The 18,105-nt window shown below is 48.2% G+C and overlaps 4 protein-coding genes across 4 annotated transcripts; 1 reads left to right on the top strand and 3 right to left on the bottom strand.

Annotated features, from left to right (window-relative positions):
• The first annotated feature begins 310 nt into the window (after positions 1-310).
• On the top strand, positions 311-3,375 carry LOC112351368 (pentatricopeptide repeat-containing protein At4g02750-like). Its single transcript, XM_024689125.1, has 3 exons — positions 311-561; positions 1,291-3,001; positions 3,292-3,375. Exons 1-3 carry the CDS (start codon positions 311-313, stop codon positions 3,373-3,375), a joined length of 2,046 nt encoding a protein of 681 aa, XP_024544893.1.
• On the bottom strand, positions 3,367-5,869 carry LOC9661787 (laccase-10). Its single transcript, XM_024663385.1, has 7 exons — positions 5,645-5,869; positions 5,426-5,577; positions 5,116-5,360; positions 4,891-5,019; positions 4,290-4,811; positions 3,803-4,240; positions 3,367-3,742 (listed from the first exon to the last, which is right to left on the bottom strand). The coding sequence occupies exons 1-7, from the start codon at positions 5,765-5,767 to the stop codon at positions 3,612-3,614; spliced, it is 1,740 nt and encodes a 579-aa protein (XP_024519153.1). The 5' UTR covers positions 5,768-5,869; the 3' UTR covers positions 3,367-3,611.
• Positions 5,870-10,495: 4,626 nt separating this feature from the next.
• Positions 10,496-14,038, bottom strand: LOC9647161 (glutamine--tRNA ligase). The gene is made up of 19 exons (XM_002962743.2): positions 13,931-14,038; positions 13,821-13,871; positions 13,693-13,767; positions 13,533-13,629; positions 13,382-13,471; positions 12,908-13,334; positions 12,749-12,839; positions 12,593-12,679; positions 12,338-12,535; positions 12,171-12,269; positions 11,982-12,113; positions 11,792-11,928; positions 11,635-11,731; positions 11,497-11,583; positions 11,239-11,439; positions 11,066-11,155; positions 10,877-11,006; positions 10,657-10,821; positions 10,496-10,609 (listed from the first exon to the last, which is right to left on the bottom strand). The coding sequence occupies exons 1-18, from the start codon at positions 14,036-14,038 to the stop codon at positions 10,736-10,738; spliced, it is 2,283 nt and encodes a 760-aa protein (XP_002962789.1). The 3' UTR covers positions 10,496-10,609; positions 10,657-10,735.
• Positions 14,039-14,362: 324 nt separating this feature from the next.
• LOC9661789 (protein CHUP1, chloroplastic) lies at positions 14,363-17,823 on the bottom strand. Its single transcript, XM_002962744.2, has 9 exons — positions 17,664-17,823; positions 17,516-17,601; positions 16,761-17,459; positions 15,433-16,689; positions 15,247-15,378; positions 15,008-15,189; positions 14,835-14,946; positions 14,634-14,771; positions 14,363-14,562 (listed from the first exon to the last, which is right to left on the bottom strand). Exons 1-9 carry the CDS (start codon positions 17,752-17,754, stop codon positions 14,476-14,478), a joined length of 2,784 nt encoding a protein of 927 aa, XP_002962790.1. The 5' UTR covers positions 17,755-17,823; the 3' UTR covers positions 14,363-14,475.
• Between the last annotated feature and the right edge of the window lie 282 nt (positions 17,824-18,105).

An 18,105-nucleotide genomic window follows, 5' to 3' on the forward strand; every position in this document is an offset into this window, starting at 1 on the left:
CTCCCATCCAACGGTGGAGTTCAAACCTTCCGTGTTGACGCCCTCAAATGGTGCCCCCTTAGTGCGCGCCGCAGCCAACGGCTGGGATCCGCGTAAGACTGATATACGTGCTCGTCACCAAAGTGCCTGGATGGGAGATAATCTAGAAGCTTTGGAGGTCTGTCCGTTGAAAACCCACTTGATTATAGAGCGCATTAAGGTTGTCTAGATCGGCTATATCTAAGGACAATGTCAGAGTAGATGCAATCTACCATTTGATAATCGCTTATCAATGGTGTCAACCATGTAAGAATGTGGACATTTTCACGGCATGGTTGAAAAGATTTGGTCTTGGAGCCATGACGCGATCAAAGAGCGTGGACCCTCTCAAAGTCTTTACGTGAGATTATCCTCCAAGCAACCTTTGGGTGCCAAGACGGAGCCATCCAACCAAGCGCATTTCCACGACCACTTTGCGTGGCATCACGAAGTGGCCACAAGATTGTTGGTCGTGTGGACATATCAAGCAACAGTCCGAGTGAGAATGACAAGGCGTTTTGGAGTTTTCAAATGGAGGTTTAGGTGTGTTTCTCAAGTGGGGTATAAGATTAGAATTCTAAGCCAAAGAAATACTTGGTCTGTGTTCTTAGGTAGAATGTTCACGTTCTAGAGCCTCTTCTCTTTCCAGGTTCTCCAAATTCTTTAGTGTCGTGATCATCGCCAACAAGAAGAATCTTATGAGAAAGTTTCGAAATCAACTTCTGGAAAAAGCGAAGCTTTCGAGTTCTCATGCTAGCTGTGTTGATCGATCCGTGTTTGTCTTTGCCCAATGACAATGAAAATGGGACTTGCATCTTTTGTCTTGACCCACTTCGGACCCTTCTTGGCGACTTTCGAGGACGAGTTCTTGGGACCGAGCGTGCGATCACTTGAAAAGAGTTCTTTCCTTACAAGAGAAAACACGAATCACTAATAGTGCTACTATAAGCTCTAGGAGCGATTAAAGAAACTTAAAGGTCCTTGGTTGATAATATGGCTTTTGATGGATAGGTTAATCCTCTACGTATATGAGGAATCTAGCTGGCTTTTGGTGGATTGGTGGCTGGGATTGGTATGTTCAACCTTGAGTGTAAACTATTGCATTCCTGCTTGTTGAAACGGGGTTGACAGGGATGTGATTTGTCCCTTGTTGGATGCAAGAAAATCGGCAAAAATAAAGTCGGTGGCCAAGCTTGTTTCAAATATTTTTTTGAAAAAAAAAATCCCGCTTTTCTATTTCTGATCCATGGAACAGTTTTGCGGGTGGTAAAGGGTGATTCTCGGGGAAACAGCAAATGAGATGCCTAGTCTCCATCACGAATCCGAGGATCTTTTGGCGAAACAAGTCCGGTCCTGCAAAGGGGTTGCATCCGTCCGCCAAATCCACGCTCACATTCGCCGCGGAATCTTTTACTCCAGCACGTACCTCGCAAATCTCCTCATTGACAGTTACGCCAAATGCCGCTGCCTGGAAGAATCTCTGGCGCTGTTCCACAGTGGGGCTTTCTCGCGCAATGCTTTCTCGTGGAATATACTCATCACGGCATATGCCCACAACGGGCATATGGACGAGTCCCATGAAATATTCGATTTGATGCCCCAGCGCAACGTGGTAACGTGGAGTGTGCTTGTTACCCAATACACCAAAACAGGGAATCTTGCAGAGGCGAAAAGAATCTTTCATTTGATTCCGGGAGAGTGCGTTATTGCCTCGACTGGTATGCTGGTAGCATATGCCCAGGGCGGGCATCTTGATGACGCTCGAAGGATATTCGATGGCATGTCGTGTCGCAGCGTGGTAACGTGGAACTCGATGGTGCAGGGATATTCCGACGCAGCAAACGTGGAAAGCGCCAGGGCTTTGTTCGACAGGATGCCGGCGTGGGATATTCCGTCGTGGAACACCGTGCTCCAGGCATATGCCCAAGCCGTGGATGCCGAGGGAGCTTCCCGAATATTCCAGGCGATCCCGGAGCGTACGGCCGTTTCGTCCACCGCGATGATCAAGCTGTGGGCGCAGTTAGGTCACCTCGATCGCGCCGTGGCGACGTTCCAATCCATGCCCGATTGCGACATTGTGGCCTGGACAGCGATCCTTGCCGCCCACGGCCAGAACCAGCGATTGGAGAGCGCGCACAGGATCTTTGCCCTAATGCCCCAGCACGATGGAGTTTCTTCCACTGCGATGCTCTCGGCCTGTGGAGCGAACGGGGAAACCATCCTCGCTGAAGAGATGTTTGAGAAGATTCCTGTGAAGAACGCAGTGACCTGGACTGCCATGATCGGAGTCTACTGCGCAAGCTACCAAACTGACCGTGCTAGAATGGTTCTTGAAAAGATGCCTTACCACGGAGTTATCGCGTGGACTATCATTGCTCACGCATATACCACAAAAGGGCATCTTGTCGAGGCAAAATCACTGCTAGACAAAGTGCCCTCCAACAGCACAGTGGCATCTACTGTGATGCTTGCGGCTTATTCGAATGTCGGCCACCTTTCTAATGCCAAAACTGTGTTTGATTCTATGCAAGAACAGGACTCTGTGATGTGGTCCGCTGCGATTACCGCATATGCCCAAGCCGGGCATTTGGAAGAGTGTGTAGATATTTTCCGGAAAATGGTTCTCGCGGGATTCGAGCCTCGGGACATTACGTTTACGTGCGTGCTCACCGGGCTCAGCCACGCTGGGGCCGCCGATCGAGCTCGAGAGTTCTTCCACATTATGTGTGGTGATTTTAGACTTTGTCCGAGGATTGAGCACTACTGCTGCGTGATTGATCTCTTGGGACGTGTCAAGAGGCTGGACGACGCCGAGGAGCTCGCGAGAAACATGCCGTTCGAGTCTTATGGCCTTGCATGGTCGACGCTGTTGGCCGCTTGCAAACTTCACGGAGATTCTCAGAGGGGAGCTCGGGCGGCCGGAGAGGCCATGGATTTGGATCCCAAAAATCCATCTCCGTTTCTTCTCTTGTCCAATATGTTTGTAAGTTCTGAGACCCGGGTGGATGATAATGACCCAAGAGTCCAATCTTTTGCTACTTTCTTTTAACACAGCTTTTTCTCTAGCATAGCATGACACGAGAGAATCTATAAAGCAGCCAACAATGTTGACACGAGTTCAACGATCGGACAGGCAGTGGAATGCTGCGACCGTTTGATCCAAACTTTCCTAGATTTATTTCAAATGATTTAGTGTTCTATTGTACCGTTTGCCCAAGACCTGTCTATTCGGTGTGGTTCTTTTTCAAGTCTTGCTGAGGACTTTGGATTCAGGCTCTTTGGGTTGGAAGGTTTGCTGGGGAAGAACTTTTGGGTTTGATGACGACTAGGCAACGAAAATCTTGTATGTATACGTAAAGTAATGGAATTCTTCTTTGAGAAGAACTTACTCAAGAAGTTGGTCCACAGATCTCAACGTGCTTTCTCTTTTCTTTGACTTTCTCTTTTAACTCTAGGTTTAAACACCCGATCATTGTATGTACCCACCTAAAATCATTCCCCTCGCTTGCTTGCATCTTAAAGCAACCTGGAGGGAAAGAAAACTAAACTAAATCCTGATATAAGATCTTCGCTGTGATGATCAGAGGCACTAGCTAGCACTGTGGATAATCATCCGGCGGTGGAACAATCGATTGATCCGGTCCTACGCCATTTGTGACAAGAATCGCAGTGGCAAGGCCCCAAGTTGTGTGAATCTCAAGGTGGCAATGCATGTACCACACACCTGATCAAACAACATACGTATAAGTATAAACTCTCTTTAAACGGAATATGATCTCTATACCTGGATTGTCAGCTTTGAATCTAATCACGGCCCATCCTCCGGATGGAACACCGATTGTGTTCCTGAGAGGAGGATCAACCAGATTAAACTGTGAGCTCTTGGAAGCATCATAGTTTCCAAAGCCATAGCCGAGCACATAGAAATTATAGCCGTGGAGATGGATTGGGTGGTTCTCAAACCCAGCAATGTACGTGTTCTGGAACACAATCTGGACGTTGGAGCCGTACGGAATGACCGAGATCCTGGTTCCCACCTGGGGAGCCACATTCTTTAAAGAACCCGAGCTCTGGTCAGTGTAGTCAAAAGGGTTGACCGGCGCGACCGGGAAGTCCGTGGAGTAGATCCCCGGGACATTCCGGTAGTAGGCCTCCATGAGGGACATCTTGGTCGGGAGAGCAAACGAGACGTTGTTGATCGAGGCAGTGAAGTTCCCATTGTCTGGAACGACAATATGATTGTCCATTGTATAGAGAATTGTCTCGCGTACCTGGTGCTCGGCAAGTGCTCCCGGGCGAGCATGGCTTGATTCCCAGCCCGATCGCGAACAAAAACTCCTTGTCCACGGTCTGCGGGACATCGATCTTGTGCTGTGAAGATGCCAGGCTCCGCAAGCTCCCAGAGAATCTAGTCGCGTAGCTTGTGTCGTTGAAGAAGGGCTGGATCGGAGTCTCTGGCGTCGCAAACGTGGAGGATTTCATGTCGCAGGCGATGTACTCGAGCACGGCAGTGGCAGCGGTGGGGGTGTAGGGGACATGCTGCGCAGACATGTATGGCACTGCGGACATGAAGTAGCGAGCGCATGGCTGGTCCGCGGTGATGACTACGTTAGTGGTTTGTCCGGGCGTGAGGAGGATAGTGTCCGTGGTGTAAGGCTTGGTGTACTCGGCGTCTACTTCCACCACCGTCATGCTATGGTTGGCGATGGAGAAGAAGAGCTCCATGTTGAGGGCAGCATTGACGAGGCGGAGGAGGTATCTCTTGCCGGTGATGGCGTTCAGGGTGTACACTTCTGTGAGAGAACAAGAAGAGTGATGATATCCACACAGAGAGAGAAAGAGAGAGACATTCTTTCTTCAATTCTGGCTTACCTTGTGCTTCCGATTCCTTGTAGCTCGGGCCCGGGAATCCATTGATGGTGTAAGCGTCCGATTGGTTTGGAGCCCCGTGCCTCAAAGCGTCCTCCTCGATCGCTTGGATGTCGTTGTTCCACCACTCCCCTGTTAGAAAACAGAGGATTGTGTGTGAGAACTGTGTCCTCTAGATCTATCTACTCCTGCGGAGATGATCTCCTCCAATTCTCTCGAGAAATTTACCAAGGATGACAACTTGTTCTTCGTAGGGGGACTTGAATGGGTAAGGCATTGTCCTCCTTGGATAGATGACGATGGCTCCATAAACAGTGGCTCGAAGCCACATGATGTGGGCATGCCAGAAGAGAGTTCCCATGTGTGAATCCACGGTGAAGTTGTAGAGGAACGATTGGCCTTGCTTGAGAGGACACTGCGTGACATACGCTGGGCCATCGAACCAGGGACTTCTAAATTGCCGGATTCCATGCCTGTGACAAAGCATTAGATCAGAAAAAGTTTTGGAACTTTTGAGACTTTGGCTCTCGCTCATCACCAGTGGATCGACATCTTGTACTTCACAGTGTTCCTTACTGTGATGAGAAGCCTATCGCCGTCGTTGGCATAGATTGTTGGTCCCGGGAGCTCGCCATTGACAGTGATAATGTTCTTTGTTCTTCCCAGCCTCCTCACCATCGAGCTTACGACCTGGGCGGTGGCAATTCGATGAGCTCTGGATGCTCGAAACTGGCGAGAGCATATTAAGCAAACTGACCTGGAAGTCGTAGACTTTGGTTATTTCATTCTGAGCAGCCACCAGATCGAAGCTCCAGGAAGCGAGGAAAGAGAAAATCACAACCGCGCGGCAAGCACTCGAGACCATCGATTGCAATGCCATGATCCAGGACAGAGGAAAAGAAAAGAACACTCTATCTCTAGTCACTTCCTTCTCTTCTCATTTAAGTTTCTCCATAGGTAGGCAACTTGGAAGGACACATTGCAAGAGTTTTAAACGCAGTTTCAAGAGTGGAGCACCACCTTGAACACCAAGAAAAAAAAAAAAACGTTGTCATGTATGTTAGGTGACTGTGTCCAAACGGGCCCATGAGCTAAGCAATCCCATAAAACTTAAGTCCCGTTAAATATCTTCCACTTCACAGAGACAGGCTGTATAGTAGTCCCGAGATAGTCAAGACTAGAGAGGAAAAAAACGAAGAAGAAGGATATCTCTCCGCTTCTTCTTCGGACGAGAAGTTCTTGGGTGTGAGATCAGCGGAGTCAGGATTGAAAAGAACCCATCCCAAAAGTCCAAGGAATCGATCAAGCGAATCAGTCGCTTATCGCGAGGAATTGGAAGAAGCTGGAAGTGTCCGAGTGGAAGCACTTAAAACTCGTATGGTGGAGACAAATTTGTGGGGATGGAGAATAGCGACGGCCAATTAACGTAATGCGGGTGGTAGCCCACTCGGATCTTGAAGAAGGAAGCATGGCGGCTTCTCTCCTAATGGTCCTAAGACTTGGTAAAACCCTGCCAACCTCCTATACACAGACGTGTACGCTAATAGCTTTCTACGGTTGGAGCGAATTACAATGTCACTCGTGCACTTGAAAGGAGGGCCCTCGTTCCATTTCTATTCTTTTGATTTGCGCAAAGAGAGAGAGGCCAACTGAACGACACTTTTTGCCGCTAGCGTCGCTTTCGAAAGGCAATTTCTGGGAGGTGATCTAGTTTAGCTGTATTTGCTGAGAATGATCATGTGCTCTTGTGCTGGCCGAATCTTGGGGGTCAAGCTGTATGATCGAACATCAGGTTAAAGCTTGGGGTCAAAGTTGGCAACAAGATTATTCACTTCTTTGGGACCTCTTTGTAAAGGCTAGGCAAAAGAACAAAAGGGTAAAATTGGGCATAGGTGTTTAGCCTTACAATTGGGACAAGTCCACGCTTGCAAACTCTATATTGGAAAAGACTAGGGAAAGTTTTATATAATGTGTCGTTCTCTCAAGAGCATCTCTCCTATAGATAACCATGTTCAACGAGCTGGAAGATTTGATAGAAGGAAATCTCTTCCTATCACTTGAGATATAGGAGTCCAACCAGCTTCTACATCTCAAATTTTCTCATAATCTCAATTTGCTACATTGTCATGTACCCAGAAGCATGAGGCCAAAATGCTGTCTGGATGATCATCTTCTGCTTCAGTAGTGCTTCAGTAGGAAAAGAAAAGAAAAGAAAAAAGAGAAATTAATCAAAACTAAGAAGGTGCAATAATATAGAAAACATCCTTGAAAATGGTTTCATTAAGCCCGGAAGTCTCATTTATTACTTTCTTTTATTTGTCTTCTTTCTTGATTTTGAATTAAAATATATAAATTATATAATAGTAATTGTGTTTCTAAATATCTTTTATATTGGTAAATTAGTGAGTTAATGTGCCCTAAATCATTCCCTTTGCTATGGCAGACGACGTCGTGGAGTTGTACGTTGAGAAGAGGTTTGCGGGCAGGAGAGCGACTGCGAAATGTCTGGCAACCTTCAAAGAAGCGGGGATTGAGCGGGTTAGTGATCTCAACATGTTCAATTACGATGAGCTCCAGAAATTGGGAGTGCCACCGCTCTTCATCAAGCTAATGCAGCGCGACGGGCTTCTTCAGCCGCTTAGCCCTGGAGCTGCTTCTCAAAGCCATTTTTTGGGTACGTATTTTCTTGTCATTTCTTGGATTTATTTGGGCTGAGATTTGGCCCAGGTGTTATTGGCCATATGGTTGATGAGAAGCTGGCGGATATTTTCCGCGTAGCTACGCATACAGACTTGACGCTGGGCCTGAAGGATGAACTGTTAGGTGCAAGCATCATGTCTCGGCCAGATTATGACCATAGTCGAGAGGGATTTATAGTCCAGACGTTCGCCGGGGTGGACGTTTCTGGGAAAGTGGAGGTCTTCAAGGAGAGTATGCGAGCCAGTTTTGAGGAGGTGAAACACTTGAAAAAGCGGAAGCTCAGTGCGCAGGAGTTGAGCTTCGACGGTGAGAAGAAGCTGCAGAGAGGGGTTAGTCAGGGCTTCACTCAGCTGCAAGCTCCGGGATCGTGGTTTTTCGACACGAGCCAGGGTGGGGTGCTGTTTTCACAAGATAAGCCAGATTGCATTTTCTCCAGCTGCCAGTATGTTGTAAGCTGGCTATGTGCCGTGATGGTGGGAGAGTTGAGCTGGGAGTTGGATGGTGCAGATTCGGGGACAAAAAGATGTGTTGGAAAAATCGTAGCACGGCTCAGGAAGATCATATCCACCCAGAAAGGGAGGAATGTTGTATTCGGCTTCATTGCGGACCGGCGGGCCATTCAGTTTGTAGGCTTGGACGTCTCCGGAGGGGAGGAGAGTTTCTGGTGGTCACAAGAGTATGCATTTCACTTGGAGGCCACAGATGACAGCGGATTCAGGCTTCTGTTGCAGATGATATATGCAGACCAGTCAGTACACGGGTATGTAACTCCTCTGGGAACTCGCGAACTGCGGCTGGATGACGGGAGATGCATCCAGCACTTGACTGCTGTTTCATCCAAAGGGGATTCTCACATACTTGTCGGCACGCTCGATGGTGACGGAGCTGTGGTGGTGAAACTCTGCCGAGTTATGGAAGTGGAAGTACAGGTTTTGTCTGCAGTTCAAGGGGTGCCCGGCATCTTACCCCTGCTGGCACACGGGAAGTGGATTGGTGGGCACACGTACATAGTGACTCCTCTGTGCAGGACAGTTGATGAGCCTGTTCTTCACAGGCCTTGCAGAGAGTATGTCAAAATGCTTCAACAGGTTGCGGAGACTCTCAAGCTCCTCTGTGACAGGGGCATATATCATGGTGATGTTTCGGCAAGTAATGTCGTCTACAATGCCACGAGGTATTACTTAATCGACTTTGGCTCCGCTGTGAGCTGTTTCACCCCTGATGATGAACGAACCGGGGTTACCAGGCTCTTTGCCGCAGTGCAAGTTTTGGATGGAAACGAGCACTGCCTCTCAAGTGAGATGGAGAGCCTAATGTACGTCTTGGTTTACTTGGCTATGGGGCGGAGAGTCCCATGGAGGTTTTCGGGAGCCAATATTGTGTCCATGTACAAGAGGGCACTCTTCTCCGATGTGCAAACGTTTGAGCAAAGGGTTGTGTCACATGTGGATGGCAACCTGCTGCAGGAGCAGCTTCGGAGGCTTCAGAAGCTGTTCTTTGTGCCCACCTACAGACAGGACGTGAGGTACGAAGAGTTTTGTCAAGAGCTTTTGCTTGACGATGCACAGCTGGTTGCCATCTGATATAGTTGCCTTTGTTAGTTGTTGATGTGAGTCGTTGTTTCCGAATCCCGGTTGGGATACGCACAGTCGTGTCCAATAAAAAGATTCAGGTAAACCATACTAGTCGTTCCTTCATTCTCTGCGTCCCGTTGGGAAGTATATCCAGATATCATCGAATAAAGGTTGCTTTGCCTAGTGTGTCAAAGAAGAGCTGAGCGTCGAAAATTCCAAATGTTTTGGCTAGCATCCAATACGTTGGCATGTTCAACTCCTTGTACAGACATATCCCTTGTTCGCAAGAGTGCAAATACACGTTGCTCTACCCTGTGGTGGTGCTGAGGACAAGTTAACGGTTGCCGAACTAGAACAAGAAAGAGGCAATTACTTTTCTAGGAGTGAAAACATTCGTTTCAAAGCGGCCGAGGGTCATTTTTGTAGGAAGAGTTCCGTTTCTAGTTTTTGGAGATCTTGATATTCAAACGCAGGGTCCCGCAAAGCGTCAGCTTTTGCCTATGTGCTTCGAGCCTGCTCTCTCGTCCACCTGCAGGAAAGCTCTTGTTACAGCAATGTTACGGTACAATCCGTAAGGAAAGCGAGCTCCTTGTCAAGCCAGTTGACAAATGCAAGGATATCGTCAGTGAACCTCGGAAGCCAGTGAGTTGACAAAGTCGCCTTGTGTCTCGACATCAGCTTTTATCTACGAATCTACACAGTTCTTAGATCATACAAAACATTTCAAACAGAAAGCAGACAAAGCTACCTAGAAGATGTGATGACCGGTTCTTGATTTCACTGAGGTTGCTTCGAGCTTCTGATGATGCGCAGCTTGCGTGTCGCTTCATCAACTTTTTGAACTAAAGCCTTAAGGCTTGTGTCTATGCAAATGCAAACAAAACTCTGGGGTGATTTTGTTAAGTTCCTGGTGAGCGAATTGATTTCTCTCAAAATGCTGGCAGTGGATCTTGCCAAGCAGCCCTGGAATATGCCCTGCGGGAAATACAAAATATAATGTCTCGATGATCATTTCCAATATGCTGGTCTTCTCATCTGAACAAAAATAATGGTATAGACAATATTGAAAAATGAGACGAAGAAATAGTTTATTAAGGCTATTAAATGTTTACTCCATGATATTGATGCTAATTGTGACAATATTGCAAATTTCTCTGACACTCGATCTTGATATTATGTGCAAGTGGGCACGACATATTTGGAGCTCAATCTCCAACAGATTAGACGACACTGGATTTCAATCAGTATAATTAGTTTGTGTATGGGGACGGAAGCAGCTGTACAGATACGAAAGCGTGTCCTATGAGCGAGACGTGTTTGTGGTACAAGTGGGAGAAGTGGCACAATCACATGTTTTAGAGATTTAAAACCACAGAAAGATTGTTTCTATTTTAATTAAACATTTGTCTCTTGTAAGATCGAGTTCCAACGAGCAAAATGCATCGATCCTGCAAAAACAAGTTAAGTTCCAGCTCTTCTACTTAACTGGGCTTACCATTCTAAAGCACTACGAGGATTCGCACTGGTAGCAGTTTGGAAAGAGGCCCAAACATTAGATGTCGGAGCGTGGACCATCATCCTCTAAACGAGCTCTTCAAAGCGACGATCCGGTTGAAAACAGTCTTGCACGAGCTGGAATCACGGTCCACAACAAAGTAGCCTAGAACAGAGCTTGCCATTGGTCCCCAAACAAGGAAGAAAAATTAGTGTGATACCTTTGCGCTCGAACTGGAAGCAATCCCCGCACTTCACATCCTTCAAGCAGTGGAGAGCAACCGCATCATTGATCACCTCCTTGGACTGGGGATTAAAATCCTCGAGCCAGTTGCTGTGGAGCCTGGGATCCTGCAGTTACACACACACACGAAGGTATGAAAAAGAAAAGGTTTTTCTCACTGCTTTACCTCTGATTTGAACAGCTTGCCGAAAAGCCTCACTTCGACCGTCAGCTGCTTTGTTCCCGGCGCAGCTTCGGGAACCCAGTGGATAACCCCCTGGAACAAAAGAATCGAACAACTTCAGTACCGGGAGGAAAGAAAATATGATCAATGAGCTCGAAGATGAGCTCGAAGACTACCTTGGGTTTGATGGCCTTGAGGGGATCGTAAGTAGCCAAAAGCTCCACAACCTCGCCATCCACGCAGACGTAATCCACGCAAGTTATCGGGAACGCATACCGCAACAGCACCGACTTTCCTTTGGACAGACCATAGTAGTCCTTTGAGTCGTGCTCTCGAAAGTCCGTTCTCTCGATGTATATGGTCTTGGTGAAGGGTATCTGCCAGCGGAAAAGATGATTTCTTCTTTCTTCTGTGCAAATCTCTATTTTACAAACCTTGTACGTGGGAGAGTTTGCGTCCGGGAAGCGCTTCGCCTCCACAACCTGGTCTTGTTCGTGACCTTCAAAGTTGATGATCGTCACCTGCATGCGTGGGGAGTGAATGAAAAATACAGAAATAGTGAAGCGACGAACCTTCAGCGGCTGGAAGACCACCATCGTCCTCGGTGCTGTCTTGTTTAGCTCCTCCCGCACGAAATGGTCTACCAGGTCCGTGCTTATGAGATTGTCACTGTAAAGCCCAGATCAGAGACTGTTTAAACTTCCACAAAAAAGGAAAGAAAAGAAAAACCTGCGTGTTCTGCCTAGAGCACGACAGAAGTTGTTGATTGCGTTCGGCGGAACGCCCCTTCGACGCAGCCCGGCCAGAGTCAAGAGGCGAGGATCATCCCAACCATCAACCATTTGCTTGTCTACCAGATACTTGAGCTGCCAAAACAAACAGTGTCACACCGCTGTGAATGCTCGAACGGGAAGCTCACCTTGCGCTTGGATAGCAGATTGTTGGACACGTTTAAGCGGCCATACTCCCAGACATACGGGAGATACATGTCAAGCTTGTCCAACAACCAATAGTAAGAGACGCGCCTGGTCTCAAACTCCAGCGTACAAAGCTGCGACAAGCGAGAACAATGAGGCGGAGGACGGGAAAAACGAATCAGTGTCCATACCGAGTGCGTAATGTTCTCCAGAGAATCGACGATGCAGTGAGAGTAGTCGTAAGTGGGGTATATACACCACTTGTCTTTCGTTCGAGGATGCGAGGCAAACTAGAGAGAGGCATTCCAGCGTCAGGGAGGAAACTTGGAGAAAGAGAGAGAGAGAGAGAGAGATTTACCTTGATCCTGTAAGCAACGAGATCGAGCATGTTGCCATTGTTGCTTTTCATATCTTGTTTCATGCGCAAGGTGGCCTGGCCTTCTGGGACGGCACCAGCGCGCATCTGCTCAAACAGCTCCAGGGACTCGTCTATGGGACGGTTCCTCCAGGGGCTCTCTAGTAGCTTCTCCCGGTACTCTTTTACTTCTGCCGGCGTCTGCAAGGAAACCACCGGGGAGTTGAGATTTTCGAAAAGGTGACGAAGATCACACACCTGATGGTCCACATAAGCATAACCTCGCTTTATAAGTTCGACAGCCTTCTCGTAGAGCTCTTCGAAGTAATCGCTACAGTAAGTCACCTTTTGAAGCAAATCCACAGTGAGGTAACAGTACAGAAAGAAGAAAGGCTGGCAAGAAAGAGGCTGTACCTTGAATGGCTTCCACCCGAGCCACTGAACCATATCCTGGATGTTGGCGGTGAACTCGTCACTCTCGCCTTCTGGATTCGTATCATCCAGCCTGCCACAGCCAAACAGCAAAAGGCGTTAGCTCTACATGCATGGATAAAGCTTTTCAACCATCCTCACCGCAGGTAGCATTTCCCGTTGGCCTCGCACGCAAAGCCAAAGTTCATACCCATGGCCTTGCCATGTCCTAAATGGCTATATCCATTGGGCTCGGGTGGAAAACGCGTGACCACCGCCCCTCCGGTGGCGCTGAGATGTTTCTCCAGCTTTTCCCTCGAGTTGGACGGGCGGAAGACCGTTCCATCGCTCAGCTCGACGTCGACGTGAGGCCCCGTGTTGTCCAGGGGGCTCGGAAATGAGGAGAACGGATCCAGGTCCTCCTCTGGAAGCTGCTCGGGAACACGAGCTTTGTTGGTCTTTCTAGATTTGTGTGCGTCCCCGGTTTTCTCACCCAGCAGCTCGTAGAGCTGCCCATCCAGTGCCGCTTTCACGTCTCTGTGATCAGCGTGCGGCTGGAGCTCCCTCACCTGCGCCACCAAAGCTGACACTGGAAGTTGGTCAGAGAAACCAACTTAAGTTAAGCAGAAAGCTCACGTTTAAAGGCAGCATAGCGCTCAGCCAGAAGCTTTTCCTTGTTTCTGTTGATCACAGTATCAACTGCAGCCTTTACGTCCTCGAGAGGCACTGCAACATTTCGCATGAGCAGAAGGAAAAACAAAAAAGATAAACAAAACAATCGACTTACCTATTCCGCAAGCCCTCTCGAACTTTGCGAGATCAACAGACTCGCGCCTCGCGGCAGTGATGTACTCAAGAGCTGCTTCTAGCTGGTGGCTCCGCATCTACCAAACGGACAAACATGAGCTTCTGTTTTCATCAGAAAGCGGAGCACAAAGGTTTCCCACCTTTCCAGACGCGATGTAGCGCAAGACGGTAGACAGGTGCTGCGGGCGATGGCCATTCATGTATCTTGCGGCAACCTGGAAAGTCCAACATCTTACAGAGCAAAGAAATGGGGGGGCAAAAACTGCACCGTATACAGAAGCTTGCCGATGTGCTTGTCGCAGCCGTTGTCCACTCCGGCCTGCAGAAAGAGAGGTTGGAGAAGACACAAGAAGAGCAAATTTGAGAAGATGGGCTCACCTCTTGGATGATGGCAATGAGATCGGACAGAAGTTTGGGGTTCTCAAGAGCGCTCCTCGCTGTCGTCTCCTCCAAACCGATGCAAGTCAGGAGCTTAAGGGCCGACATGTTTTCTAAAACCCTTACTTACAGTTTTGCCGATTTATAGAAACCCATTATTTATTAAAGTCTATTATTGCCTGAAGAAATTCACAGCTCTACCAAAGCTAGTGTACGCTGGGCACTGGAAGGCAATGGAATTCAAGCAATATAATTAGTTTTATGTATGAGAGGGAATATATATGTATTGGTTTTTATATATATATTTGGCTTACATATGCTTGTCCTATGAGTTTTGTGGTACAATTGAGAGAATTAGAACGAGTTAGCAGAATCACCAGAATTGTGAAGATTCTTTCATGTTTTTTTTACCGTTTTCTAGATTTCCTTGACTATCAAAACCACAGAAAGATTGTCTCCATATTATTAGTTTTAATTATACATTTGTCCAGGCCCACTGTTAGATGACACTATAGATACAAGCAAAACTGCAGGTTAGGATACTTTCATGACCTTTTGAGCTGCTCACTTTGAGCACGATTTCGCAGCTCTTCGAACGTTCGCATACTCTCTGGATCAAAGCCACCAGCAAACTGAAGAGAACAAGGTCAGGATTAGTGGCGAATGGATCGAAAGTTAGCAAAAGCTTGGCTAGCGATTCTACCTGGTGAACTCTAAAGGCGAACCGGACTCCTTGGAGGAGCAAGAACTCTCGTAGTGGCTCCTTATCTTGGACAGAGTCCAGCTCCTTTATAACTCTGTTCATGTATTGCTGCGCTAGCTTGACAGATGCGAGCTTGATCTGGAAAGACAAAAAGCAAAACTCTTGGTTTTAGACAAAGATGTGCGTGCTGTCAACATTTACCTTTCCAATAAGTCCCGAGTCGAGCATCCAGTACGTTGGTATGTTGAACTCCTTGTAGCGTGCTATAGCCATGTCCCTTGTTCGCAAGAGTGCGAATACACTTTGCTCTACCCTGTGGTGGTGGCAAGGACAAGAAGTTAAAAGGTCAGGGACGAGAAGGAAGAAGCACTTACTTTTCTAGGAGTGAAAACATTCGTTTCAAAGCGGCGTCCCTGGGTACGCGGGGGTCATCTTTGTAGGAAGAGATGTCCGCTTCTAGTTTTTGGAGGTCTTGATATTCAAACGCAGCTTCCCGCAAAGCGTCAGCTTTTGCCTCCGGCCAATCGAAGTGCTTCAAGACCGCTCTCTCGTCCACCTGCAAGAAAAGCTCTTGTTATAGCCTGTTACAACCCGGTTACAGTACTATCCATACCAGGAATGCGAGCTCCTCGTCAAGCCAGTTGACAAATGCAAGGATATCGTCAATGTTCGAGTAGACTGCAGCACGAACCTCAGCAGCCAGTGAGTTGACAAAGTCGCCTTGCGTCTCAACATCAGCTTTTATCTGCGAATCCACACAAAAGTCAGATAAAAAATAACGCAAGACAAAGCTACATACCGCTAGAAGATGTGATGACCGGTTCTCGATTTCACCGATCAGGTTGCTTCGAGCTTCTGATGATGCGTTTCCGGAGCTAGAAACTGCCGCATCTTTCCTTGCGTCTCGCTTCATCAAGGACTGATAAAACTCCACCACCTCGGGAGCTCTTTGAACCTTGCTTCCACTTTGGCCCTGTGGCTTACCCATGCCAGGCAAGGGAGGCGGCGGAGGTGGCGCTCCTGGAGCACCCGGTGGCAAGGGTGGAGCACCTGGAATACCTGGAGGAGGCGGAGGTGGCGGTGGTGCAGTTCCTGCGAGCCTGGGAGGGAGAACAGTCTGCGTTGGTGGCCCAGCCAAGGAAGGCTTTGGAGGTGGCTTAGCAACCCGAAGTTCTCGTTTCTCAACTTCCGCAGGCGTCATTTTCGCGACAGCCTCTGGCTTCTTGCTTGCTGCTATCTCTTCCACTTTCTCTTTGATAGCCATCTCCCGCTCCACAGCCAGCTTGTGCCTGTCCTTGAAAGCGGGGTACTTGTCGGCAACGTCACTGCCTACAACGGACCGTGACATAAGCTGGAATGAAGCAGCGATACTGTTTAGGCCGTCCGACTTGGTCTTTACTGGCGTCAACTTTGCTGGCTCTTGCTTTCCCTTCGCAGACGATTCGTTTGGAGAAGCACCATCCGTGTCCACAGAACCGTAAGTTGTGATCCCAGAGTCCTTGCTGTTCCTTAGCAATATCGTTTCTAGAGGTCCCATAGGACTAGCCGGTGTGGCGGGCCTATGCCCCGGGCTCTTGTTCTTCTCGCCTTTCGGTTTATCGCCAACTTGAGAATCATCCTTGCTACGACCCCACTTCTTGAGTCGTTTGATCAAGCCAGGTTTCTTGGAGCTGGATTCCTCACTACCGTAGTCGTCCATGTCAATGCTGTCGGAGGACGTACGCGAGAAAGGACTGTCATAGCCACTGTCCGGTAGAGTTTCCTTGGATCTCATTGCCAGTAAGTCGGGACCAGCATACTCCAGCATAAGTTGCTTCGCCTTCTCTTGAGATCTCGGGCTCAGACTCTTGTTGAGATCCAAAGCTGTAAATTTCCCATCGGCTGCCTTGAAATTACGTAGCTCGTAGCGTAAGCACGCATTGACCCACCGTAAATAAACAAGCTCTTCAACTTCGCTAAACCGATTATTTTGAAGCCCTTCAACTTGCCGCATCAAGTCATCGTTTGCGTGTCTTAGAATTTGAGATTCGTTGTTTGCCCGGGCCACCAGCTCAGTCTGTAAAAACCAAAAGAGTGTAGGAAAGAAGCAAGTTCTAAAGAAAAACCGAAAGAAGGAAGGCTGTTTACCTCTGTTACGCTCGATAATGAAGTCACTTGAGCTTCGGCTGCTGAAAGCTTCACTGTCAGGTCTCGTTTTTGGTGTTGAAGCTCTCTACAAGTCCGGCGAAGTTCGACCACCTCAATCTCAAGCTCCTTCAACGTTTGCATTTTCTTCTCGATCTCAAAATTCTTTTTCATCGAGCTCTGCTCCTTAGCTTTAAGTGTTTCGAGCTGCTGTTTTAACATAGTGATTTGCGCCGCGTTCTGTGCCGCATTTGTTCCCGTTCCACTGGAAAGTTTCTTCTGCAAATCCTTGATCTTCATCCTTGCTTCACTGAGCTCGCCTCTGGATTTACTAGCGGCTTTGATGTCGTCGGCCATCTTCTTTTTTTCATCCTCCAACTTCCGGATTGATGCCGTGAGGCTAGTAATCTGTTCATCCTTTACCAGGAGCTGAGCTTCCAGCTCCTTGACGCCTTTTTCCCGTTCCTTGAGACCATAGTAATCCAAAAGCTCTGCGTTGAGCTTCCTCTCTTTTTCCTGGAGCTGCTGGAGCCTGGCTTTCAAATCCCCGATCTCATCCACGGGTTTAATTCCACCTTTCCCATCATCTGGCTCTGGAAAAATGTCCAATCCATTCGATATAAGGTCTTCGATCTCTGGAAGAAGCAGCTCGTTTCTCTCGTTTTTGCGAACTACCACGTTAACTTGCTTCACTTCTTCCTCCTATTCAATGACAAAGAAAAAGAAGATTGGGAGCGTTGTTACGCAACATCGCATACCTCTTCACTCGGCGCTGGATTGTCCCCATAGGCAACGATCTCCTTGTCATTGCGCTGCTTCTTCTTGGCGATCCTCGCTTGAAATTCTGGACAAAAACTCCACACAGAGCATCGACAATCCGCTGGCAATGCATCCAAGAAAACCTACCGGCGGCATCTCTCTCGCGCTTGCTCTTGATGTGATTTAGCGCCAATGCCGCGACCGAGCAAGTGACCGCGAGCCCTACCCTCACCAACATCGATCGAGGACGCCGAGGAGGAGCTCAAGCGCGCCGCGGGAAGCTCCACCATAGCCACATTCCACGCAAGACAAATAAAATTAAAAACCCTACCAGATCAACGGTGTAGACGGGCGAGCGCAATCTCGACAGTTCCAAGCTAAGGGCGGAGATTAACGTGCGCCCCGCGAGATAGATTTGGGCCGTCAATCACTCCCGGCATTTTTGAAACGGACATTCTTTTCCCAAGGATAAACAAAAGCGCGGTAAAATAGTTATTCCCCGCATATTCTAGAAAACGGGGACCATCCATTTGGACCACTGAGAAACGAGTGGGCGACATTTAATTTGTTCACGATCAGGTCCATGGCT

This window comes from Selaginella moellendorffii, unplaced genomic scaffold (genome assembly GCF_000143415.4).
Source record: "Selaginella moellendorffii unplaced genomic scaffold, v1.0 SELMOscaffold_2, whole genome shotgun sequence".
Classification (NCBI taxonomy): Eukaryota; Viridiplantae; Streptophyta; class Lycopodiopsida; order Selaginellales; family Selaginellaceae; genus Selaginella; species Selaginella moellendorffii.

Bases quoted from the DNA above. Each gene is read 5' to 3' on its own strand.
- LOC112351368 (XM_024689125.1), top strand. From the start codon at position 311: ATGGTTGAAAAGATTTGGTCTTGGAGCCATGACGCGATCAAAGAGCGT. The intron at 562-1,290 runs GTGTGTTTCTCA...CGGGTGGTAAAG, and splicing joins GTTTTCAAATGGAGGTTTAG to GGTGATTCTCGGGGAAACAG. The intron at 3,002-3,291 runs GTAAGTTCTGAG...CTTTGGATTCAG, and splicing joins TTCTCTTGTCCAATATGTTT to GCTCTTTGGGTTGGAAGGTT.
- LOC9661787 (XM_024663385.1), bottom strand. From the start codon at position 5,767: ATGGCATTGCAATCGATGGTCTCGAGTGCTTGCCGCGCGGTTGTGATT. The intron at 5,578-5,644 runs GTCAGTTTGCTT...GCCACCGCCCAG, and splicing joins CCAAAGTCTACGACTTCCAG to GTCGTAAGCTCGATGGTGAG. The intron at 5,020-5,115 runs GTAAATTTCTCG...GTTTTCTAACAG, and splicing joins AGAACAAGTTGTCATCCTTG to GGGAGTGGTGGAACAACGAC.
- LOC9647161 (XM_002962743.2), bottom strand. From the start codon at position 14,038: ATGTCGGCCCTTAAGCTCCTGACTTGCATCGGTTTGGAGGAGACGACA. The intron at 11,584-11,634 runs GTTCGTCGCTTC...CCACGCATGCAG, and splicing joins TGGTCTTCCAGCCGCTGAAG to GTGACGATCATCAACTTTGA. The intron at 10,822-10,876 runs GTATCACACTAA...GCTCTGTTCTAG, and splicing joins CTTCCAGTTCGAGCGCAAAG to GCTACTTTGTTGTGGACCGT.
- LOC9661789 (XM_002962744.2), bottom strand. From the start codon at position 17,754: ATGTTGGTGAGGGTAGGGCTCGCGGTCACTTGCTCGGTCGCGGCATTG. The intron at 15,379-15,432 runs GTATGTAGCTTT...GTGGATTCGCAG, and splicing joins GGTCATCACATCTTCTAGCG to ATAAAAGCTGATGTTGAGAC. The intron at 14,772-14,834 runs GTAAATGTTGAC...TTGTCTTTCCAG, and splicing joins ACTCGGGACTTATTGGAAAG to ATCAAGCTCGCATCTGTCAA.